The sequence below is a fragment of the Canis lupus genome, chromosome 32 (assembly GCF_048164855.1).
Source record: "Canis lupus baileyi chromosome 32, mCanLup2.hap1, whole genome shotgun sequence".
Taxonomy (NCBI): domain Eukaryota; kingdom Metazoa; phylum Chordata; class Mammalia; order Carnivora; family Canidae; genus Canis; species Canis lupus.
The window spans coordinates 6,491,155-6,518,856 of NC_132869.1; the positions used below are offsets into that span (position 1 = coordinate 6,491,155).

The 27,702-nt window shown below is 34.3% G+C and overlaps 1 protein-coding gene across 12 annotated transcripts in view; it reads right to left on the minus strand.

The window, feature by feature from the left end:
- Window positions 1-27,702, minus strand: part of DPH6 (diphthamine biosynthesis 6) — a 195,339-nt gene that overhangs the window by 160,512 nt on the left and 7,125 nt on the right. For 6 of the 12 annotated variants that reach the window (XR_012022425.1, XR_012022430.1, XR_012022429.1 and 3 more), the window contains one exon: window positions 20,679-20,872. Coding sequence is in view for 4 of the 12 variants with exons in the window: in XM_072808441.1 (XP_072664542.1) it covers window positions 20,679-20,872 (194 nt within the window). In the remaining 8 variants the exon portion in view is untranslated. Of the gene's footprint in view, window positions 1-2,148; window positions 2,335-20,678; window positions 20,873-23,067; window positions 23,107-27,702 lie in introns of those variants that run through there. The other 6 variants (XR_012022424.1, XR_012022427.1, XR_012022426.1 and 3 more) reach the window with 2 other exon arrangements.

Genomic DNA, 27,702 nt, shown 5'->3' on the forward strand with positions numbered 1-27,702 from the left:
ATAGCACCTCCTTATCCAATGGAAACAGCAGCCCATTGCAGAATCCTTTTTACAATCAATAGGAAAATGAATGTGGCATCTCATGCAATCCTTCCATAATTCTATCAACAGAAAGAATGTGGTCTGTTTGCATACTTTTGTCTAAAAGGCCAATTCCATTTGTCCCTTCTTTGGGTAAAATGACAGCTACAGATCAATCACTCTCACAAGAAAGTAAACATACTGCAAAAAAAAGAAAAAGGATCAAAACTGAAATCCTCATAGCTTTTAAATGTAATTTTGTTACACGTATGTAGGAACGCAAACTCAAAGCAAATAGAAAAAGCAAGTTTGTCCTCATAGACATGCATTTCGTGCTATTGTGCAACAGTACTGGGATACAAAATTTAAAAGTTACAATTGTCATGAATACTGTAATTAAATATGAATAGCATTAATTAAACTTCCATACATTTTCTGTTCTCTCATATCATTCCTGTTACAATTCTTTGAAACTAAATTAAGTATAATGCCAATCCAATGGCTTAATACATATGTTTGCAATGTATTTCAATAAGACTACTATATAAAATATAAAGCTTTGTCTTAAAAATATATATATATATATAAAGCTTTGTATTACACTACTACTTTTTTCCACTTGGACTTACTAAAAATTTATATTTTTGATAGTACAAATAATACAAAAATGAAAGGTTATATTATTTTAGTAATTTGAAAATAATGTCTTGAATTGCTTAACCTCTGTAGAAACACTAACATTAGCTGAAGAATTACAATATCAAGACCAAGCAATTAAAGATAACATGTAAAATGAGAAAGGAAGATACTCCATTAATGCATATCAGATCACAACACTGCATCACATATTAGATAAATCAACAATAATCCAGGTGCTATCATAAAACTAAGGCCTCTAATAAAGAATCACAAATTCCCTAGAAAAACAGTATACAACTCCTCTTGTCACTCTCAAACTTCCAGAAAGATTAGGACCTTCTCTGAAATCAAAGTGCAGAACTGTGAAAGTGTTAAAAATTCTTCAATAATATGTCAACCTATTCATTAATCAAAAAAAGGGGAAGAGGCTTCAGATGGTATGTAGATTTCATTTTATGACAAAAGCCTCGGTTTAACAAGTTATTTTCAGCCAATAAAAGTCAAAAGTAAAGCACTGTTAAAGTGGGCAGCACTGACTCTAGGCTTTAACTTATTAAGCCAAAATGCTACTTGAGTATTGCTCCCTTAAATTATTAATTTACGAGTTTTGCTTAGTCTCCTCCTGAGGCAAGGCGGTTTTGTAGGTATGTTGAATGCATGTAAATAAACAGAAAGCTTTTATAATAGTCTAATAATATACCAAACATAATAAAACCCCTTTTAATGAACACTGAATGCACAATCCTATGAACTAAGTTTATATAAATGGGCTATATAATTTAAAGAAACTGTAAGATTCTCTAGGAGGTAAATGCACAAATTCAGAAAAATTGAACACAAGCCCATTGATTTTCATTGATCTGATAAAATGCTTATAACAGAATCAAAATGTTGCTGTGCCTATAAGGAGTATGTCACATGCAATTTTGAAGAAATATATGAGAAAATGTCATAAACTGTTGGAAAATTTATTTGCAATACTACCCTAAGAATAATTGCAAAAAAAAAAAAAACCCTCAGGTAATGTCTTTTTAATATTTAGTGTATTTAACTAGATATTTTAGTTTACTATTGTAGAAAGAAATGCAGCGTATTAAAATCAATTTTAGTTAACTCTAATTTATGCAAAGCTTGATTGTGAGCAATAGCTGCTGAAAGGATGCAGCATTGTTGATTCATATACAAGCATTTTACTTAACTACATTGGATAATAGCAGTGCTCCTAAAGGAGTATAAAAAGCAAAGTGATTAGCAGTCATTACTGTTAATTAGTGCTCACATTACATTCCTTGGGATGAATCTCTTTTAAGTTGAATACATGGGAAGTTTATTTTTTAAAGAACTGCCAAACCTTGCCGAGGTAAGTATTGGAATAATCCGTCAACTATCAGTAAACAGACTAAAAAACAGGGACAGATCAACATCCAATTAGTTATGTCTAGTTTTTAAACAGGAAAAGGGTTGAGGGGAATGAGTAAAACTGGAAACTCATACTTCACATTCTGCAATCTCACTGATAAAAGGAGGAAATGTGTGTTTATCAAACTTGCTGTGAGTGCACAGTTCATTTGGAGTCCTGTAAACAATTGCCTGACTGTCCACTTCCAAATGCATGTGAAAATTTTGGAGATTTGGAGCATCATATTCAACAAGCAAGGTCACTCTAGTGAGACTCTGGAAATGGGAAATTAGGAAAACGTGGCAATCAGAGGTTTAGGGCTGAACAGAAAAAGCCCTGAGGCTGGTTTACCATCTTTTACTACCAGTCAGGCTGTCTCTGCTTATTCGGTATTCACACGACAGGGCTGAGAGTGAATTTAAAGAACTCCACAACCTAACTGGGACATTGACTTTCTTGTTTAGAAAATGATAGGCATTTGTCACAGGGAAAACAACCACCACCACCAAAAAACTCAGGGCTTTCAAGGACAAGCCCTGAATGAAAAACAGGCTCCTCCTGAACCTTCAGCAAAGGACATAGGGAATGACAACATCCTGTTGATTCTCTGGTTTCCTCTCCTACTATACCATTCTGTGCATTTTAAAATGGAGGTCAAATCTTCAACAAAGAAGCTTCAAATACAATGTATGGTCATTAGAGGGAAAACATTTAAAAATTCAAATGTCCAAATATTATACAAACATTATTACTTATATATCCAGACCTAAAATATGTTCTTCAATTACTTTTATGCATATATTCTACAAATAGATTTTACAAAAATGTAGTCATGTACCATTCAGGATATTTGGTAATCTATTGCTTCTCTTAATGACATACACAGATGTGTTTGTGCAACTTCATTTTTGATGCTATATATTTCGTTATATAGATATACCATAATTCAGTTTGCCAGTCATTCCTAAATCTTTGAATATATCTTTTCTTTTTAGAATAAATTTCCTGGAGTAGAAATGCTTGGTAAAGATAGTGCATTTTTTGTGTCTGATGAGATCTGCCAAATTACCTCTGAAAGGCTGAACCAATTTAAAGGGCTGCTGGCAGCACACAGGATACCTATTTCTTCAAAATCAATATCCTTTCTTAATCCTGACAAAGTGATAGTTGCATTTTTGAATTAGTGACATTGCACATTTTCTGGACATTTGGATTTCTTTCTCTATGAACTGCCTATTCATATCCTTAGCCCATTTCTCTATTTGGAGGCCAGCTTTTAAACATCCAAAAGATAGTGAGAAATTCTTCTCAAATGCTAACCTTAGAGGATCCCGAAAAAAAAAGAGATTATTTTGAAGACGGAGACCCTATTAAGATTCTTCATATGAGACTCCTTTACAACATATTATATTATAGAAGGAGACCTCCCAATGGACTCAAAAAAAAAATTAAAAACTGAACTTGTAAATATTGTCTCATTTTAGTTCCCTTTATTTCCTATAAATAGAAAATATATTATATTAATCTATTAATTCAGAATGAACAGTAATGTTCTGTTATTGTCTCTCTCTCTTTTTACTCTTGTTATACCAGGGAACAGTTTGAATTGTCTTTTAGTTATTTAGATAAGTCCTCAAAGCAGACTGTAACTACAGATGATGGACAAGTTCCTCATGCTATTATTACCCTGGATCAAAAACTTAATTAAAATGTGTCATTCTTGAAAAAAGTACTACATATAAGAAAAAATAAAAAAATGCCCTCTCCCCCAAGTGAGCTCAATTAGGGCCTTTTCTCACAGAACCAAGGAACTGACAAAGAAGCCAAATATACTAATTCCTACTTCATCTTCAGAAACAGGTTTAGATTAGAATGTAATTTCAAGCTATAGATCATGTCTTTCCTTTTTAAACAAACAATAGATTAAAGCTGTTACCTAGAACAATGCTCCTCAAATTGTGTTAAAGACAAAGGTTTTTTCTTTTAATTTTCAAAACTCTGAAGACAGAAACGACTGTAAAATATTAAAATGAATTACCAAAAAAATATTTTAAAAGATATACAATACAAAGCCATTAGTTTGTTGTTAGACTCAATAGATATAAAATTGGTCAACTATAAAAATTTCCAAATGCTTATTTTCCACTTCTATAAATAGCTGACCTTGGACCAATAACAATCACTTCATGGACTAGCACCAGCTCCTAGACCACACTTTGGGTAGCAACAATTTAAATAATTCTGAGAGCTCGGAAATGAGATGAGATCAAACACAGATAGATCACTTTGATCCTTGACTCAGTAACATTGCAGCCCCTTATCAAACCACATGCCCACCCCTCTGTCTCACTGTTAATTCACACATGCCTAATTGGTTTATATATTCACTATATATGTACTCCTGTATGATAACATCTGGCAAGATAACACAATGTAGTGCTTGGAGGCAGAAGGATACAGTGATTAAAAGTACATATTCTACTACTTTCTAGCTTGGCCAAGTTATTTAACCTCTCTGTATCTCAGTTTACTTATCTGCAAAATGGAGAAAATAACCCAGAGTCAATAAAGATAAATTATAATATAATGTATAAAATGTGTAACAGTGCCTGGCAGATAGTGCTCCATAAACAACATCAATTAAATTATAAGGCAGAAAAAACTGAAAAAAAAATCGCATGGCTCTCGGTTTTCTAACAATCAATATAAAAAGAAAACTAGAATGATTCGCATGCTTACAGTGTTTATATAATAAAAACTGTCCAAGAGCTATAGAAAGGCAAAACTATTACAAAGACCAAGTCATAAGAGAAATTCCACTCTTTTGAGTTCATAAAGTTGAATGTGTAATATGCTAAAATTCTGAGGCACCTGGGTGGCTCAGTTGGTTAAACTTTCGACTCTTGATTTCCGCTCAGGTCATGATCTCAAAGTCCTGATCTCAGGGTCCTGAGATTGAACACCAGTGTTGAGCTCCATGCTCAGCAGGGAGACTGCCTGAGAGTCTCTTCCTCTACCTCTCCCTGCATGTGCACAAGCATGCACTCTCTCTCAAATAAATAAATGACTCTTTAAAGAAAAGAGAAAAAAGGTATGGTAAAAATCCTCAACAGTCCTTAGAGCAAATATTCAACAAAAATTTTGAACACCTCATATGGACAAGGCCTCATGGTGAGCACTGCAGAGTATCCAAAATTGAAAAGCACATAGTCCTTGCCTTTAAGAGAGGTATAAGCTAACAAGGAAGGTACACTGTATATGCAAATAATTATGTAAAATAAGGCATAATGTAATAACTTCCCTCAAAAGTCACAAAACAGAAACTCAAAAAAAAGCTACACTTAAGGAAATCATCTTTTGCATCCCTATTCTCCTTCAACACAAAACCCAAGGGTCTATTACAAGCCAGCCAGACCATGTACAGGTCCCTAAGTCTATTGCCCCTTCTGTGGTCCCCAACACGTTCTACCTAAAATTTTAAGATGCCACTTTGCAACCTATTCTCTTTGACATCTTAATATCTTTCTTGAGAGATGCATGTCATCCTCATCTGCTCTCAAATGCCACCTCCGTTCTACTCTCTTCTTCACTCTTTGTAAGACCTAGGGGGCCACTCTGACTTTGCAGCAACTAGCACACTACATGCTACAGGCTCAAAGGACAATTGAGAACTGAGTTAAGGAGTCATAAATACCCCCAGGATACAAGGCTTTCTGAAACTGATGGTTAAAACAGCAGTTATTACACTTCTGAAGAGACAAGATCAATGTGGACTACAATAAAAATCTGGAGCTCTCCCCAGAACAATTTATATATACAAAAATTTGCACAAAATTTCACAGTTCAAAAAATACCACTCTCCCCTAGATTAAGAAATCTTGTCTTATAACTTTATCCTGCACTGAATTCCATTAGACTGATTTTTTTTATTCACTTTCTATAACCAAGCCCAGATTATATGACCACTCAAAATCAGTAGAACGTTGGTGAGGGTTAAGAAAGTCACCAAAATAACTACAAGACCAATAAAATATTATTTAAAAAGCTAAATTGTGAAAAGCTCAAAAGGGAGACCATGAATTATTTATCAAATGATAATGATTCTCCTTACCCTCCTCACTTCCCAGCAAATTATGTAGAAAAGAATCCATAAGGGAACTGGTCTTAAAATAGACCTTGGGCCATTTCAATGGCTCTGGAACCAAACCTATAGTGGGGAGCAAAGAATTCTGTACAAGGAAGGGAAACAAATGTCTGATAAATAATTTCTGCCTTTCTGACTTCTCAATGTATTTTTATAGAAATCTATAAGGAACAATATTAGCTGAATTTTACAAGGATGAGATAGGCTTAACTTTGCTCACTAAGTTCATTGAGCACCCAAAGTGTATAAGTATACAAAATAACCACATGACCGAGGACTATAGATGTTATGAATAACTGTGATGTAATTTCACTGGTATTGAGTGGTAACAGCTTTCACATACAGGAGTGCACAAAATGGCTCTTTTCTACTGCCACTGGACATTTAAAGAGCCGTTTGAAAAATATCTTAATTTTTCATATTCTCTTTCAAACTTTAAATTCTCTAAAGTCAATTCATTTAACTTTCAAATGGAAGTTCCTGCTTAAGGCTTTTTATAAATGAGTTAATACATTGCTTAGGTTTGAAAGATAAACATAGAGTTAAATCTTAAAAGAACATACCAAAATAAGTTTTGATGGAAAGAAAGTATCTATAAATAAAAACCTTTGTCATCTTTGGGTTCACTTCTTTATCATCTTTTGAAATGACCCATCAGCTTATTCATGTAGGTAGTAAGTAGATAGAAAACACCAATTCCACATGTTCCTTAGAAGGTTCAATTATCTGAATGAAATACTCTAAAAAAGGCTCAAGAGGGCCAAAAATTAAAGGCAACAAATGTAGAAAGATAAATTCAATCTAATATAAAATACAAATTTTCTCACATTAAAACCTCTTTTACAAGTTGAATGATTACCATTCTTTTTCTTCTCTGCATTAACTTACTAATAAAGTCAAGAGGAATTACACTCATCTCAATGCCAACTTGCAGCTACTACTTAGTATTAATGCACTAATGGAATTTTGTATGCAAGGAAAAAAAAAACCCTGACTTTATTTAGCTTCACTGGATTATTTTGGTAGCAAAGGAATAAAGAAGAAAGAAGACCTGGCACTAGCATGAAGTTGGCAGGATACGAAAACAACAAAAAAACAAAACTAAACTAATGTATACAGCATCTTTCTTCCTAGAAATCCAAAGAGGCTCTCATATATTTTCACCTTTATTCTCAAAACAGATAAATAAAAAAGAAAAAGATATAGCTATAGTTTACAGATGCAATAAATGAATTCCAGAAGAGTACAGTTAAACACAATCCCTGTATAGTTCAAGAGCTATATAAAGTCCCATAAGAAATAAAAAATGAAATACAATCCCTGCTCCTCAAGGTACTTACAATCTTTAAACAAAAATACACAAGATTAAAAAAACAAAAACAAAACAAAAAAAACAAAACCTAGTACTGTATATTGAGATAGATTACTATAAGAAAAATACAATGTTTTATGAAGGTTCCAGGAAGAAAGATAATACATTCAGTGGGGGCATTTGAAGGAAGATGTCAAAAGGAGATGCATATAAAAAAGCAATTGGATAGGAAAGGTTAACATAGCCATGCAGGAAAGATATGGACTGTGGGGGGTGGGGCGGAAATGAGTTCTGGCATAATCTAGTATAGATGGAAAATTCCCATGTAAAGGAATACTGGGAAAAGATAAAAGATAAGTGTAAGTCATATAATAGAGTGTCTAACAGATCAATGCTAAGCAGAAAAGATTTTTGATGAAGAGAAGAATGTGATTGGATTTACACTTTAGTAAAACCAATCTGGCATAAGTTTGAAAGATAAATTATAGAGTGGGAAGAAAAGCATAAATGGAAAATAAGGGGTCAATTAATTTACAGGCCAAAGCCAGGTTCAATCTGACATGATGCCCAAAAGCATCATATAGTTTGTAAATAAGTGGAACCAAATCAAACTAAAAAAGCTGTATAGCCAGAGAAACAATCAACAAAATAAAAAGACAACCTATAGAAAAATAAGATACTTGCAAATCATTTATCTGATAAAAGGTTAACGCTTAAAACATATAAAGAATTCATACAATTCACTAGCAAACAAAGCAAAACAGCAAAAACAACAACATAAAAGCCCCATAAATAACCCAATTTAAAAATGAGCAGTGGAATGGAACAGGTATCTTTTCAAATAAGACATCCAAATGGCCAACAGGTACACAAAAAGATGCTCAACATCATTAATCATCAGAGAAATGGAAATCAAAACCACAATGAGATATCACCTCACATCTGTTAAAATGGCTATCATCAAAAAGACAACAGATAACAAGTGCTGGTGAGGATGTGAAGAAAAAGATATACTTGGGCACTGTTGGTAGGAACATACATTGATACAGCTATTATGGAAAAATAGAATGGAGGTTCTTCAAAAAAAAAAAAACTAAAACCAGATGACCTAGCAATCCCACTTTTGGGTATATATTCAAAGGTAATGAAAATAGGATCTCAAAGAGATAATCTGCACCCCCATTGTTCATTGCTGCATTATGCCCAATAGCCAAGATACAGAAACAACCTAACCCATCAACAGATAAATGGATAAATGACTTATTTCTTTCTCTGGGTTTGGATTTTGTGAAACCAAACCCAGAGAAGTGAAGTGAAATAAGTCAGAAAGACATATGTGGAATCTAAAAAAATCCAAATCCAGAGAAACAGAGAGTAGAATGGTGATCACCAAGGGCTGGGGGCAGGGTAAATGAGATGTTGATCAAAGGGTACAGATTTCCAGTTACTAAGATGAACAAGTTCTAGGGATCTAATATACAGCCTAGTGATTACAGCTAATAATACTGTATTATATACTTGAAAGTTACTAAAAAGGTAGATCTTAAATGTTCTCACTACAAAGAAGAAATGGCAATTAAGTGACAGAATGAAGGTGTTAGTTGGCTAATGCTAAGGTGATAATCATTTTTGCAATTTTTAAATGTATCAAGTCAAACGGTTGTACACCTTAAACTTAGACAAGTTATTATATGTCAATTATATCAATAAAGCTAAAAAAATACTATGTTTCACATGTAAATACCAATAATTTGCTGGTAAAAAACAGTAATTATTCAATGCAATTATTATGATAATTTAAATCCCACTTATATGCATTATTATGTTAAACTCATAATATCATACATTTTGCTTCCTTTTGTGAATTCACACTTGGTGATTTTATTTAGAGTTGAGAACTAAGGATAAAATATTTTAGTTGTTATATACTACATAGAATATGAAAAAAATTAAATGTACAATTAAAAGAACCACCAAGACTAATTATTTTTTTCCTATTTTAATCACTCAGTGCTCATCATGAAAAGTGCATTCCTCAATCTCCATCAACTACCTATTTCACACATTTCCCCAAACATCTCACTCCCTTCTCCCCTCTGGTAACTATCAGTTTGTTCTCTATAGTTACGAATCTCCTTCTTGGTTTATCTCTCTCTTTTTCCATTTGCTCATTTGCTTTATTTCTTAAATTCTACCTAAGAGTGAAATCATGAGGTATTTGTCTTTCTCTGATTGGTTTATTTTGCTTAGCATTTCTCTGATTGGTATATCTAGCTCCATTTGTGTTATTGCAAATGGCAAGATTTTATTTTTTATGGTTGAATAATATTCCAGTGTGTGTGTGGTGTGTGTGTGTGTGTGTACATCACTTCTTCTTTATCCATTCGTCAATCAATAGATATTTGGGTTGCTTCTATAATTTGGCTATTGTAAATAATGCTGCTATAAAGCAGTGGTGCCTGTATCCTTTTTGAGTTTGTGTTTTTGTATTCTTTGGGTAAATATCCAGTAGTGCAATTGCTAGATCATATGGTAGTTCTATTTTTAACTTTTTAAGGAATCTCTACATTGTTTTCCACTGTGGCTGTACTGGTTTGCATTCCCACCAATAGTACAAGAGGGTTCTTTTTCCTCTGAATACTTGCCAACGCCTGTTGTTAAGACCAACATTTATTAACAGTTAATCTTGATTAAATGAACCCAGCTTGATATGAAGCATCTTCTATACCATCCTATACCAGATTAAAGAGATGACAAAGATACAGTGCTATAAAATTTAATATCAGAATATTTGTAATATATAGCTTTATATATTCCCTGTCACTTTTATTTAAATGCCATCTTTTTACTTAGTCCCATCAAGCCTTATGAAACCACCTGTACAATGTCTTCTCTTGACCTTTCCCACTGTTACTCCCCCAGGTCAGATACTCAGAACCTTTCAGTTACTCTAGTATCTCAGTTTTCAACTTGAATCCCTCATCTCCAGAATTCTACTTCTCTAATCCATTTCTTGCATCATTATAGTGGTTCAACTCAATGTCCTTGAAATTCCTTCAACTGTGCCATTCCATGTCATTCCTTTTGCAAAGCCCTTTAGGATAGTAGCTTTCAACTTTGTTTAACCATAAAAATTTGTTTAATAGCCTGGAATATACATAATATGCATGCATATACACACCTGTGAAAGAACATTTCACAAAATATAATTAACCTTACTATGTACAATGCATTTTGATATCTTCTATTTTATTCTAGTTTCTTTCATTTAAAAGGAAAAAAATGGTATGACACATTAAACTGAGTTTAGAAAAAAAAAAAAAAAAAACGCCTTAGGGGCTCTCTACTGCATAAATAATCCTTGGCCTAAAATTTAAGACATTCTTTTTTGGCTTCAACCAACCTTTGCAGACTGATTTTCTACTATTCCTTAAACTCTGAGCTCTAGCCGATTGAACTTCTTGCTATTTCCCTAATATAGCTCATAATTTCCTGCTTCTATGATTTTGGCTAAGCTCTGCCCCTAATTTGCAACATTTTTAGCCATTCACCCAAACCTGCCTTTGTCAAAATCCAAACAAGCTTCAAGAATATCACGTGTAATTCCCCCAAGTGTGATTCTGATGACCCAACACAAAATTTTTTTCTCCTCTGAATCCCCATAGTCCTTTAAATCTCATACTCCAATGGCAACTCTATTTTGTATTAGTTTCTTTGTGTATGTGTCTTCTCTCTTCAGGCTCTGTGAAGGGTGAGACTGTTTCATACATCTCTTTACACTACTGGTATATTATAAGTATCCAATTAATGTTTTCAAACTGAAAGACATAAAAGAGTCTATAAATTGTAGTAGCATCAAGTAAAAGTTAACAGAAAAAGTCAAGGTCAATTAACACATCCTTTTGATTCACTCAGTTTTTCTCACAGTATCATGTCACAGAAAAGGACTCCATTGAATCATCTCTTACCAGTAATAATAATTTTTAAAACTCTAAATATTTATTGATATTATCTTTACTTATTATGGCTATTGTATGATTCAGGATCTAGAAATGAATGAAGATGTTCTCAATTTAAAAGGGAAAGTCACAGGGTGCCTGAGTGGCTCAGTTGGTTAAGCATCTGACTCTTGATTTCAGTTCAGGTCATGAGATTGAGCCCCACATGAGATTCTCTTTCTGTCTCTCCAACTGCCCCTCTCTGCCCCTGGATGCATATGTGCATGCTCTCTCTTAAAAAAAAAAAAAAAAAAAAAAAAAAAAAAAGGTGGGGGCAGTACATGTAAAAAGATCAATTTAAGATTTATCATATTGTGTGACTACCAATAAAGTCCTGTGCTACAAAAAACTGTAAGGATAACAATAAACGAATAAAGTAAGTTTTAAATTTTGGTAACGTGTTCTTCGTCATTTCATAGAGAATTTAACAAAGACCTGTAGCTTACAGGTCTTAGAGATGAAGTAAAAGACTATAGTATACATCTAGCATCTTAAACAACACAACTCCAAAGTAGACATCTACAAAAAATTTCTTTAAAGATAAATGGTAACACAGTCAAGAAAAAAGACAAAAATTCAGTAGGACACAGACACCAGAGGCTTGAAAGACAAGTGAAATATACACACTTTAAAATATATGGAGTAGATGTTAAGATAGAAATCTATAGTTTGTAGAAGAAAGGAATACAGGGACATAAAAGTCAACTAGTGAGTTTATACAGAGGCACTGAATCAGGCAAAAAATAAAGAATATATATGTGCATGTTTAATATACACACACGATCAGTTATACCAAGTGGAGAAAGTCCAAGGCTGAGTAGACAGAATGATCATTTTGCTACAAAGAGGGACATGTGACTACATGTTCTAGGATTTAGAGGGAATCTATAGATGAAGACTCTAGATATGTGATACGTTTACAAACTATAATAATTGACAAGTATAATCCAGCATCTTATTTCCAGACAGATCTTCCGTCATATGCCTTCTCATGCATGCCTGACTATATTGTCTGAAGGACCAGTGATAACACAGCCTCAATAAAATTGCACCTGGGAGTTAAAATGACACTTGTCTGTGCTAATTCCAATTCTTCTGTTTGTGACAGGGCTTGAGGCAAGCTGTGCAATGCTGAAAAGCCAGGAGCAATCTGTATAGGGCTATGTGTCTGTTTAATTAGCAGTATGTCTGGGTCCTCCCTGCAAATCTAAAGGCCTTCTTATATGTTCCTCATACTCCAAACTCTTTGGATTCGCTTCAAGCAACCCAACCATCTAGGTTGTTTGTTGTTGTTGCTGCTGCTGTTGTTGTTTATTAACCAGATCCAAAGTGAAAAGAGATCCATATAGTAATTTTCCACCATAATAAGCATGTTTTCTAACATGCAGATATCAAAAATAATTTGAAAAAGTGTCTGCTCAGCATTTCTCTAAAATATTCTACAGCTGGAAATTATTCTTGGTACAGTTAGTGGTTACACTGTCAAATCTGATAACATAGCTTATTTTGCAAAGTTTGACGATGATACCTATTCCATTTAAACTTCTAAGTGGAAAAACAAGAACAAAATGAATTTACCAATGGTTTTACATCATATTTTCTAACAGTGTTGTGGCTCCCCTAAATTAGGTAAATTATTATATAAAATATAGTTTGTTAAAGTTTGGACTTATTTGTTCAAAAATCCTTCAAAAATTATCCATTTGCCAGAAACACTGCTGGATATCAGAGACATAAAAATGAAGAGTACTGCCTATGTCTTTGAGGGTATCCCAGTTTAGCAAGAGTTAATAATCACATAAGCAATCTTAGCAATTTCCTCAGAAAAACAGTGGAGGTATAGACAAGCAGACATGGAAAAGACAGGAGGTAGATAAATTAGTGCTGATTTCATAGAAGAGTATGAGGTGAGATAGAGGTTCTGCAGAACAGAGAAAGGGTATGGAAAAGCACAGGCAAAGACTCAGATATGAAAAGCAATCTCCTAATTAGTTCATTATAACTTGAACCCAGACACTTGTGTGGGAATGACAGGATCAGACAAGTAGGAATGCAGGGGTCTCTTCTTATAGTCTTTTGTGTCAAGCTAATGTGTTTGTAGTTTGTTTTAATAGTAGGTTAAGTATGCAGAACAGCTGGTGACAATATAGTAGAAGGGCTAAATGGTACACAAGGCAAAACTGAAGGCAAGCTGACAAGTCAGGAGACCCTCAAACAGTACAGGTGAAAAACCAGTAATGATGAGAATGAGATCAATGGGTCATATGTCAGAAGTCACAGAAGTAATATCAACAGATTCCAGAAATCTAATGGTGGTGGTTGGCATGGGAGAAAAGAGAAGTGAAAATCTAGTAGTGAGGCTCCAGGTTAGACTCGGGTAATGGGGTAAATAAGGATGATTTTAATTAAGAGGGAAATATAGGAAATGGAGCAAGTTTGTGCAAAAAGAAAATGAATAAATGAACTTGTTGAGTTTATCATGCTTATAGAATATTATGGCAGAGAAATCATGAGCAACTGAATACAAATCCCAGAGTATAAGCTCACTGTTGTGGTTCCAATGGTCAATTATTTCTGAAAGAGGGAAAGAGGGAGAAAAGAGATGGAGGAAAAGAAGGAACAAGATACTGAAATCAAAGAACCATTTAGGATAGTGCTCAAGTTTGTAAGAAGCTGAAATCTATTTTATTTCTCAGGAAACCTGCTGCTTTTTACTTCCCTGACAACAGTTCACACTTCTACCAGCAACACCCTGCTTTGTATTTGGAGATCCACCTTCCCCCAGTGGGTTTTGTTCTCACAGAACCAGAGTAAAATGTGGTTCCAGAAATTATGACTCCATCTCTTGCTCTAGGGATGGCACTTGATCTAGACCTATCCAGTCAAATGAAATCATCTTCTCCCAACAACTGGCCCATGGATGATACAAGTTAGGCCACTGAGTGACAATAAAATATAATGGGATTTTCCTTTGAGTTATTTAAAAAGACTGGAGCTTTTCCTACTAGGTTTGAACCAGGAAGATTGCAACCAGGAGCCATTTTCTGACTATAACTGTCTAGTCAGAGAATGTAATCAAAGAAAATAGAGGAAAGAGATGCATACAGGGTGAAAAAAGATTTTGATTATACAATTTGTGTCCTGTATGTAGTTTCCTTGAAGCCAAACTTAACTTTAGGTTATTGTCAATAAATTCTCTTTTTCTTAAAGGAATCCTTGTGCACTGTTGGTAGGAATGCAAACCAGTGCAGCTACTGTGGAAAACAGTATAGAGGTTCCTTACAAAGTTATAAATAGAATTACCATATGATCCAATAATTCCACTACTGGATATTTACCCAAAGAATACAAAAACACTAACTTGAAAAGATATATGCACCCCTATGTTTACTGTAGCATTATTCACAATAGTAAAATTATGGAAGCAGCTCAAGTGTCCATTGATAGATGAATGGATAAAGAAGAGATGGTACATATATTCAATGGAATATTATTCAGCCATAAAAAAGAATGGAATCTTGCCATTTGCAATAACATGGATGGATCTAAAGAGTATAATACAAAGTGAAATAAATCAATCAGAGAAAGACAACATATGATTTCACTTACATCTGGAATTTAAGAAACAATACAAATGAACAGAGCAAAAAAGAGAAGAACTGAGAAACAAGCTTTTAACTATAGGGAACAAACTGATGTTGAGAGGGAAGGTGGGTGGGGGGATGGGTGAAATAGGTGAAGGAGATTAAGAGTACATTTATCATGATGAGCACTGAATATTGATAGAATTGTTGAATCACTATATTGTATCTGAAACTAACATAATACTGTATATTAACTATACTAGAATTAAAACTTTTAAAAAATGAACAAGAAAAAGAATATGTACTACCTAAGAAGTAAACAAATAAAATTATCTTTTTCTTTAAAACTGCTTGAATATGGCTATTTCTTGTAATCAAAATAAATCTAACCAATACAAAGTAAAATGGGAATTGATGTTTTCCAAAAATATTAAGTTAAAATTTAGTTTAAAAAAAATCAGTCGCTTATTTATAAACCTTTTTATCAACAGTAAACATTGTTTTTTAAAAAAGACAATTATTCGGGGATCCCTGGGTGGCGCAGCGGTTTGGCGCCTGCCTTTGGCCCAGGGCGCGATCCTGGAGACCCGGGATCAAATCCCACGTCGGGCTCCCGGTGCATGGAGCCTGCTTCTCCTTCTGCCTATGTCTCTGCCTCTCTCTCTCTCTGTGTGTGACTATCATAAATAAATAAAAAAATAAAAAAAGGACAATTATTCATTTATTGTTGTATTCAAATTACAATACAAGTGTCAATTAGGGAATTTAAGGTCATTGGCACCAAGATAAAAATGCCTAATGAATAAAGAATATGAGAGAAGAAAAGTAGCAAGGATTAGAAAGAGAAAACTTAAGCTGAATATTCAACTTTGGGAAGAATATTAAATGAATTCTATTAGAAAAAAATGAACACAGATTTCTGGATGAAGAGAGTCCATTATAATGAAAACAAGGTATGACCTCTAGAAAACAAAGAGAATGTGGGGCAGGCAGGGGCAGACATCAATGGCAAAAGGATTTCAATAAATTTCTTGATTCAGCAGATAAAGAAGGAACAATGACTGATAGATCAGCATAAGAAGCTGTAACCTACTATCTGCATGGATGAGAAGAAAGCCAAGAAGACAAATAAGGCTATATTATCCTGAGTTCCAGGTATAACAAGTGTGAGGTGTGGGGCCAAAAAACTTTAAAGTCAAAAATGTTCAGTCAGTTTTGCTCTTGCCTTATTCTTAGATATGAATAAGCATCTGAGAGAGTTGAGAAAACACTACATGAAAGAAAAAAATGAGAGAAAAAAGACCCTAAAGAAAACATCAATATTTTAGGAAACAAAAGATAATGTTTAAAACCTCTAATTTGTATTTTAAGAAGGATGTAAAGAGATTACATCTATAGAAAGAGAAATAAGCTTTTATAAAAAAGGAACAATCAAAAAACAAGTCAAGTTACTGAATACCACAAGTATGATTGCTAAGAAAGTAGGGCATTTGAAAGGAAATGTCACAGGGGCGCCTGTGTGGCTCAGTGAGTTAAGTGCCTGCTTTCAACTCAGGTCATGATCCCAGGGTCCTAGGACAGAGTCCCATGTCACACTCCCTGATCAGCAGGGAGCTTGCTTCTCCCTCTTCCTATGTCACTCCACCTCTGTATACTCACTGTCTCTCACTTTCTCTGCCAAATAAATAAATAAATAAAATCTTTAAAAAAAAAGGGGGGGGGGAATGTCACATAATATACAACAAACAACATAAGGTTAGATAATAATGTGAGAAGAGAGACATGAAGATTCAATCTAGGTCTCACATCTGATGTGTGAGAATACCAGAAAAAGGGCATAGAGAATCAGAGGAGCAAATTATCAAACAAAGGAAGAGGATTTCACAGAACCATCCTCAAACTGCAATTCGATTGGCCCTGCTATTTTTTTGTGTCAGATGTGACATCAAGTTTTCTTCCACCCAAAAACAAAAAGCCATAGCAGTTCTAGGTCTTACATCCACACATCCTTCAATACTGGAGAAAGTGTTTATCTTGTGCCAACCATCCTTCATCCTAGGCTTCATTCTATTTGGTACACATAGGTTAACAAAACCATCCCTGATCCAATCACTATAGTCATGAGAATGCCACGCTGTGAATGGCTTTCACCTGGATTAATACCATCACTGAACCGTCATAATGGAAAAGAGGACAAGGACCTGCTGCCAACTCAACAGAAAGCTTCAGAAGATATACAGGAGAAGCAACCGTCAATATCCAAAGCACTGTTGTGCCATTTCAGTACATCAACCATAAAGACACAATCATAAAAGTTAACAGAGAGGAAAAACGACTCAGCTAAAAAAAAACAAAAATCACATCAGCATCAAATTTCTCATCAGCAAAATGCTGGTAGACCTTGAAGCAGTATCTTCAATGGTTTGAGGAAAAATTATTTTTGATCTAAAATTTTAAGTTCAACCAATGTATCCATCAAATGTGAGGGCACAAAGGAACATTTCCAAAATGTAAGAATTTGAAAGTACTATCATTATGGCATTTTCTTAAAGATGGACTCTACTGAAAAGAGGGAATAACCAAGAAAGAAGGAGATATCAGAAACAGTAAGAAGTGCCTCCGAGCCACTGGAAAAAGAATGAATATGTTCATCCTTAAATATATTCTCTACAGAGATATGATGGTGTTTACATGTATCCTTCAGGAACTATTACATTTCTTACATGACTAAAAAAGAAAACACACAGAATTAGAAAACTACTGTATTTCCAGGAAATAATCCAAGTTATCTATATGTCAAATTAATCCAGATGAAAATCATGGAGACATTTTAACATTAAATAAATTCTAAAGAATTAAAAAAAAAAAAAAGGCTAGCTATATGAAAACCAGGTTATCTTGTAACCTTGAGATATACATATCTACCTGTCATAATCACCTGGTAATCTATGAGACAAAGGCTTATTACATTTCTGCTAGTTTTCAAACTTTCTACAAAATAATTAGGAAACTTAACTCTATATTCTTTCACAGGATGGGTGGCTCAGCGGTTTGGCGCCTGCCTTCAGCCCAAGACGTGATCCTGGAGTCTCGGGATTGAGTCCCGTATCGGGCTCCCTGTGTGGAGCCTGCTTCTCCCTCTGCCTGTGTCTCTGCCTCTCTCTCTTTCTGTGTCTCTCATGAATAAAATAAATAAAATTTTATAAATACTTCCACATCATTGCTACTTCTTTTCAGCAATTAGTCAATTTGGCAAAAAGAAACATCTCCTACTCAAAAATTTGCAGTAATATTCTGGAGAAAAGAGATACAAAAACAGAAGACTGACTTACATATAAAAGTCACAAAATCGCATTCTGTTATAAATCAATGTTTATAATGAAAATGACTCTAAATGTTTCCAATGCTCATTAATATTCAAAGGACTAAAAAATTCAATTCCATCTTTTTCTTAGAATGAGTGAGCACTAACTTGAAGAATTATAGCTCTTCTAGATTCATTTTTTTCCATAATTATTCAATTGTTCGTTAGAATATGTAAAACCTCTATTGGAATCTTTACACCAGTGTTTCATAAATGGTCTAACTATAAAATATAAAAGCCTGGTTATACAATCTCTTCCATAAAAGCAATATATTTCCAATATTTATGTCCTTAAAATACTCTATAGTAAAATTAATATTTCTGTACAGAAAAAGAAGGAACTATTTAGTCCCGACAACTTGATAACATCTCTTTCAACTATAGTTATAATTATCATGTACGAACTTCCAAAGCAGTTGTCAAGATTTAACATTAGCATTAATTTATGTCATAACTGATGGTTACTATAAAGATAATGGCAAAGCATCCATTTCTCCAAAGACAGCATGGATCGAAAGGGAAATTTCTTCTTAATTACTACTAATCTGCCCATTTTTAATTAAATTGATCAGTAATTTATTATCTCTCCCTTTCTTGGAAGGCTGTTATTATCACATAGCTTTTCCAAAGTTATCAGTTATCAGTGATTTTTAAACAATCCAATTATTTCTCATGTGAGTCCCACCATTTTGTAATATCAGTTTATGCTAAAAATTTAGTACCCAATTTCTTTGAACCCTGAAAAAGAAATTTTAAAAATGCAGACTTTGCACTCAGTATTTCACACCTTAAAGTCAACAATGTCAAGATCTTATTTGCAGAGAGAGAGGACCATTTAAAGTGAAACTTTTATGCCTTTCCCTCTTATTTGATAATCAAAATAGTTATTAGTATGTATCTTCCCACAGCAAAGAAATGCGTCTCTGCAATATCCTTTGAAAAATATCTACTTCTTATGCTATCCATAACTAAACAGTAATTTATGGCATCATTCCAAAAGTCTTCTCTACCAGTTTCTTTTTTAAAGGGTAAATAAAAAATGAAAATGTTCTGAAATACAAAATGAGAAATGTTTTAATCAAGCAAACTTTAAAATTGAAGTGCTTCATATGTTTTTATTAATCCAAATCCTTAATTGGTTAAGCTGTGATCAGCATCAAATTTAAAGTTTAACACCGGAGTAGCCATTTGAGACCAGCAAATTTTCATGACAATAGTTCATAACATAACTTTTGAAAAGCTGAACTTCTCTGAAGAATGAGAAAATGAAATTCAATGTCCTTTGATAGAAGGGACAGAAATCTTCCTCTCCTTTGTGAGAATATGCTAAGACAAGCAGGAAATATCAGCTTAAATTCTCTATTTTATTAGATATGCCTTGTATGAGTTGACTATACCTGAATGAAAAAAATTAATATTAAGAAGAATACAGAATATATTCAAATAGTTAACTATCATATCAATGAGAATGAAAAGATAATGGCTTAGAATAAAATAAAAATTAACATGTATTAAATATAGTATCTATTAGATATATGAGTCCTTGACTTTCTCTCCTATATTTTCTCTTTAGAAAAATTAACAATGAATAAACAAGGGCTCTTAAACTCTTATGTACGGGGACTTAAGTATTTAATTTAGACCTCTCTTACTAGATTTAAGCAAAGCTCAGTCTCTTACTTTCATTAGGTCTATTTAAATTTCACCATATAAGAAAGGTCTTGTATGACCATCCCTTGTCATTACTCCTTATCATCTTGACTATTTCATTCTTCTTCCATAGCACTCTTCACCACCAAGCATATGATTTGCTTGTCTATTTTCTGTCTACTTCCACTGGAAAATAAGTTCCAGCAGAACAAAGCTTTGTCTGATCTGTTCATTGCCCTATCTCCAGTGCCTAGAACTATATATACCAAGCACATAGTAGGCATTCAATAACTATTTGCTAATAAATAAATAAATTAAGTAAATGATTAAAAGGTCATCAGTTTCAAAATCCTAAGAAAAACTTAATTAAATATCATTTGACAATCCTGAATGCCAAACTATACCAAAAGTTTTATTTTTAAATTGTACTTAATATAAAGGCATAGTAAGTTTTCTTTTCTATCCAAAAAGACAAAATACCTTTTCAAAGAATAGTCAGGCTACTAACAGTAGTTAATTAATTATTTCTAATAATTCAGTTTTAATGTAATTGGTTACCAGGCATACCTTAACAAGTTTCAAAAGCTCATAGAGATCTTCAACCTCATCACCTTCACATTTTGTGTACACTCTTCCTGTATCCACACTCCTTCCTCTTATGGTGTGGCGATAGAGGGGAAGAGCCATCGCTTCTGCATACAAATCAATGGCATGATGACCCACTGTCTGATACATGTAGCTATCCAGTTCATCTGACCCCACTGCAACAATGAAAATGGAAATAATCAGTAAAACAAGAGTGAAAAAGAAAGGGGATTTGAAAGTCCATCTGAGTTTTATTGCTTAGAGACTCACTACACTATACCTCTCTGCATTTATGAAGTGAAATAAAATGGAAGAGTTGCATATTTGTCCATAACTACATCCAGTTCACATCAGCTCTAGTCATCTCTCTACTGCTAATTACAAATATATATAAATTTTTAAAACTATATACAATAAATGTTTAAAGAGAATAATATAGCCAATAAATTTTGATTAGTTTATTCAATTAAAGATTTTATTACATAAGTGTTTCTCAAATCATTCAAGGTTATGTACAAAGTCATCTACAGTTGTAGATAAAAACCTTTCTTAATAGCTACTTGGTTAACAAGTGACAAATATTTATAAAAATAAATTACATGCTCTTGATATATTTTATATTCAGTATTTCAATAAGACATATAAAAATATATAAATTATGAGGCAGTCCAAATGGCTGCATAAGAAGACCCTAACCTCACCTCCTTCCTCAGACATACTAAAACTACATTACATATGGAATAATTCCTGTTGAATTTCTAGCTGCATAGCTCCCTTCATGACAAGGTATAAAAGGGCCACATCAAGGTGGGTAGCAGAAGCAGTGACCCGATCTCACCTCAGACCCCAGCGTGACCTACAACAGGGAAGGATCTCACAATACTGAAGCCTCTCCCTGAGAAGTGAGGGGTATATACTAGCTGACATCCCAACCCTGTAGGACCTGCACTGGAAAGACAAGGCCCCAAAACATCTGGCTTTGAAAACCAATGGGCCATAGACCCAGAAGGACTGGGTGACTACAGGGATTTGAGATACCCCTTTTGAGAACCTTGCACAATGACTCACTCCTCCCAGGAACCAGCACAAAGGCAGCAGTTTGAGAAATGACTGGATTATATGTGAAGACTCATCTGCTAACGGAAAAGTGTTTACTAAAGGGGGCAGCGACAATTTAGGACAAGTTAGGACTTTCTTTGGAAATAGTGAACACTATTTTCCCACTCCCCATTTCTCTACCTTGCAAGTACTGGTGGCAAGAGCAGGTGTCTGGCCCCCAATACTTTCACCAACATGGGTAAAGTAATGGGCAAGCCCCTCCCTCAGGGCTCTTTCCCAGCTATCTCCAACACTCTTCCTGCATTGCCAAAGCTGCGGGCATATCCCACCCCAGTGCTCCTCCCACATCTTGCTAAAGCTTTGCATCCAGCACTCTTCCCCTGCATCACTAAAAACATGAACAGCTCACCTTTGGCATTCTCCTACAGCCCCACTAAAGCTGGCCACCAAGCACAGTCCACAAAAGGTACACCCCTTGATCACCTGAACCTGATGGCCAGATGGGCTTCTGTTTCTGGGCCCTATAGGACTATAAAAATGAGAAAGATGGTTCTGCACAGGCTATCCACAGCAACACACAGGGAGCAGACTAAAACTTATCCTAAGTCTGCCTATGAAAAAGGCCCATCTACTTGTCCTGGAGCTTCAACCTGAGGGACAGGCTTCATGTTAGTCACATACCTAGAGATGACAGAGGTGCTCTCAAGGACTACAGGCAGAAAGATTTCCTGTATGAGCTCTCCTATGGCCTGGTCATAACTCACTTGTACCTCCCAGAAAGAAGATTATACACTTGTCAAAACCCTGCTTTTTGTAACTGTTTCCCAGGAGATACCTCCAGATTGTCTAGTCTGGCAGCAGACTTTACATCTGTGGTCCCACAGAAATGTATACATTTGCATATTTAAAAGCTGCTGAGGACCTGGTTTTCAATTATTTGAAACTAGGTCTTGACTTAAATCACTCCATGTGAAACACTGACAGGTCTTGGCACACTTTCAACAATGGAGACTTATCAAAAATAAATCAGTCTACTTAGTCACAAAAGTTCAAAAGATGAGCAAGAGCTATGGCAAAGTTCAAAAGACGAACAAAAGTTCAAAAGACAAACAAGAGCTAGGACAAAGTTGAACAACAAGGTTCATCTCCTACAGAGGCCACTCCTTCAAGACTGAAGAGGTCGCTGTTTCATCAAATACACAGAAACAAACACATACAGTAAGGCAAAATAAGGAAACAGAGATATAGGTTCCAAATGAAAGAACAAGAAAAAAACATCAGAAAAACATATTAACAGAGTTAAATAATTTACCTGATAAAGAGTCCAAAGTAGTATTCATAAAGATGTTCACTGCACGTAAAAGAAGAATGGATGAGCACAATGAAACTTCAACAATGAGGCAGAAAATATTAAGAAAGTACCAAAGAAAAGTCACAGAACTGAAGAATACAATATCTGAATTGAAAAATACGCTACAAGGGTTCAATTAGCAGACTAGACGTAGAACAAGGAATCAGTGGGCTGGAAGACAAAGCATTTGAACTCACCAAAAAAAAGCAGCAAATAAATAAATAAATAAATAAATAAATATTAATTAAGGAGCAAAAATGACTTAGGAGACAACATGTAGGGTAATATTGCCATTACTGAGGTCTTAGAAGTAGAAGAGACAAAACTTATTGAAGAAATAATGGCTGAAAACTTCCATAACCTGAAGAAATAGACTTTGAAGTTCAGAAATCAAAGAGAGTTCCAAATAAGATGAACCCAAATATATCTGTGCCAAGACATAAAATAATTAAAATATCAAAAGGTAAAGATAAAGAACATTAAAAGCATCAAGGAAAAAAAACAACTAGTTACATACAAGGGAACTATCAGCTGATTTTTAGCAGAAACTTTGCAGGCCAATAGAGAGTATTATAATATACACAAAGTGCTGAAAGAGGGAAAAAAACCTTCCAACCAAGAATAATCTACCTAGCAAAATTATCACAGAACTGAAGGAAAGATAATGAGTCTTTCAGACAAGAAAAACTAAAGGAGTTTACCACCACTAAGCTGGCCTTACAAGAAATTTTAAAGGGATTTCTTTAGAGTATAAAGAAAAGGTACTATCTAATAACTAGAAAACATATGGAAGTAAAAATCTAATGGGTTAAGGCAAATATGTAGTAAAGGTAGTGAATTAACCACTTAGAAGATCAGTTTAAAGGTTAAAGAGCAAAAGTAGAAAAATTAACTGTAATTACATTAGTCAATTAAGGGATATACAAAATTAAAAGATCTACAATATAATATTAAAAACATAAAATGTGGGGGAGGGAATGTAGCTTTTAGAATATACTCAAAGTTGCTATCAACTTAAAACAGACTGCTATATATAGACTATTATGTATATATGAACCTCATGGCAACCCAAAACCAAAACCTACAATAGGTACACAAAAGATAGTAAGAAAGAAATAAACATAACACTAAAAAAAGGCATTAAACCAGACTGGAAAACAGCAAGAAAAGAAAAAAGTAACAGAGAGAAACTACAAAAAGATAGGAAACTTAACAAAATGACAATAAGTCATATACCTATCAATAATTACTTTAAATGTAAATGGACCACATTGTATAATCAAAAGACCCAGTATGACTGAATGGATTAAAAAAATATAGGGCAGCCCGGGTGGCTCAGCAGTTTAGCATCACCTTCAGCGCAGGGCATGATCCTGGGGACCCAGTATCGAGTCCCACGTTGGGCTCCCTGCATGGAGCCTGCTTCTCTCTCTGCCTGTGTCTCTGCCTCTCTCTCTCTCTCTCTCTCTCTCATGAATAAATAAATAAAATCTAAAAAAAAATAAAAAAACACAAGATTCATCTATATGTTGCCTAAAAGAGACTAACTTTAGATCTTAGGACACACAAAGACTGAAAGTAAAGTGATAGAAAAGATATTCCATACAAATGGAAACATAAAGAAAAGTGGTACTGCTATACTTGTATCTGACAAAACAGACTTTAAAACAAAGACTATAACAAAAGACAATGAACATCATACAATGATTAAAGTGTCAATCCAAAAAGATGATAGAAAATTTGTAAATATTTATGTACCAACAGAAGCACCTAAATACCTAAATACTACCAGATCAAATATTACCAGACCAAAAGGAGAAATTAACAGCAATACAATAATGGTGGAGAACTTTAATACCTCCACTTATAACAATAAATAGATTATCCACAGAGAAAAATCAACAAGGAAGCATCAGCCTTAAATGACACAACAGACAAGATGGATTTGATAGATTCATACAGAGCATCCCATCCAAAAGCAGAATACACACATTCTTCTCAAGTACATATGGAACATTCTCCAGGATAGATCACATGTTAGACTACAAAAAATCTCAATAAATTTAACAAGTCTGAAATAATATCAAGCATCTTCTCTGACTACAATGGTATGAAAACGAGAAATCGATTACAAAAAGAAAACTGGAAAAATCACAAGTACGTGGAGATTAAACAACATATTACTGTACTAATGGGTCAATAAAGATGTCAAAGGGATAAGTCAAAAAATACCTTGAGACAAATAAAAATGGAAATACAACAATAACAATCCAACATCTATGAGATGCAGCAAAAGCAGCTAGTAGAGGGTAGTTCATAGCAATACAGGCCTACCTCAAGAACAAGACAGATCTCAAATAGACTACCTAACTTAACATCTAAAGAACTAGAAAAAGAATAAACAAAGGCCAAAGTTAGTAGAAATAAGGAAACAATAAAGAGTAGAGCGTAAATAAATGAAATATAGACTAATAAGACAAAAGAGAAGATCAATGAAATTATCTTGGAAAAGGTAAACAAAACTGACAAAACTTTAGCTAGATTCAGCAACAAAATAAGAGGTCTTCTTATAAATAAAATCAGAAATGAAAGAAGACATGTTACAACTGATGTCACAGAAATACAAAGAATCATAAGAGTTACTAAGCACAATTATATGCCAACAAATTGGGCAATGTAGAAGAAATGGATAAATTTTTAGAAACATACAGTCTTCCAAGACTGAATCATGAAGAAATAGAAAATCTGAAGACCCTGATAAATAGGTAAGGAGATTGAATGAGGAATAAAAAATGTCCCACAAACAAAAGTCCAGGACCAAATGTTTGGTAGTAAATTCTACCAAACATTCAAAAAAGATTTTATACTTATCCTTCTCAAATTTCTTCAAAAAACTTAAGAACACTTCCAAGCTCATTTTACAAGGCCAGCTTTACCCTGACAACAAACCATAGTAAAATTGCACAAAACAAAAAACAATAAGCCAAATACCCCTAATGAACATAGATGCAAAAATCTTCAACAAAATATTAGCCAAATGAATTCAACAATACATTAAAAGGAACATATGCTATGATCAAGTGGGATTTACTCCAGGGTAGTAAGATGGTTCAATATCTGGACATCAATTAACACGATGCATCATATGAACAAATGAAGAATAAAAATCATATGATCACCTCAACAGATGCAAAAAAAAAAAAAAAGTTTGACAAGATCTGGCATCCATTTACTATAAAACTTCTCAGCAAAATGGATATAGAGGGAATGTACCTCAACATAATAAAGGCTATATATGACAAGACAACAGCTGACATCACACTCAATGGTAAGGAGTTGAAAGCTTTTCCTCTAGGATTGGAATAAGACAATGACATCCACTCTCATCACTTTTATAAAAAGTTGTTATTTATTTGAGAGAGAGAGAGAGAGAGACATTGTGTGTGTGTGAGTGGGGAAAGGGGCAGAGACAGAAAATCTCAAGCAGACTCATGCTGAACACAGGGCCCATCACGGGGCTTGATCCCACCACCCATGAGATCATGACCTAAGCCAAAATCAAGACTTGGATGCTTAACTAACTGAGCCACTCAGTTGCCTCCCCACTCTCATCACTTTTACTCAACACAGAACTGGAAGCCATGGTCACAGCAATTAAGCAAGAACAACAACAACAACAATCCACATTAGGAAGAAGTAAAACTGTCACAATTTGCAGATGACATGATACTACATACATAAAACCCTACAGACTCTGCAAAAAAAAAAAACTATTAGAACTAATGAATGAATTCAGAAAAGTTGCAGGATACAAAATGAGTATACAAAAACCTGTCACATTTTTATACACTAATGACAAGCCACCTGAAAGAGAAATTAAGAAAACAATTCCATTTACAATTGCATCAAAAATAAAATACCTAGGAATAAATCTAACCAGGAGGTGAAAGGCCTGCACACTGAAAACTATAAAGATATTGGTGAAAGAAACTGAAGAGGACACAAATAAATGGAAAGATATTTCATGCTCATGGGCTGGAAGAATTAACATAGTTAAGATGTCCATACTACCCAAAGCAATCTATAGATTCAATGCAATCCCTATCAAAATTCCCATGACATTTTTCACAGAACTAGACCAAATAATTAAAAAATTTATATGGGGGCAGCCCTGGTGGCCCAGTGGTTTAGCGCCACCTTTGGCCCGGGGTGTGATCCTGGAGACCCTGGATCGAGTCCCACATCGGGCTCCCTGCATGGAGCCTGCTTCTCCCTCTGCCTGTGTCTCTGCCTCTCTCTATCTCTCTGTCATTAATAAATAAATAAAATCTTAAAAAAAATTTATATGGAACCACAAAAGATCCTGAATGGCCAAACCAACCTTGAGAAAGAAGAACAAACAAGGAGGTATCATGCTCCTTGATATCAAACTATACAACAATGCTATAGTAATCAAAACAATATGGTACTGGCATAAAAACAGACACACAGATCAGTGAATAGTGAGCCCACAAATACACCCACACATCTATGGTCACTTACTTTACTGCAAAGAAGCCAAGAATATACATTGGGGAAAGGACAGTCTCTTCAAAA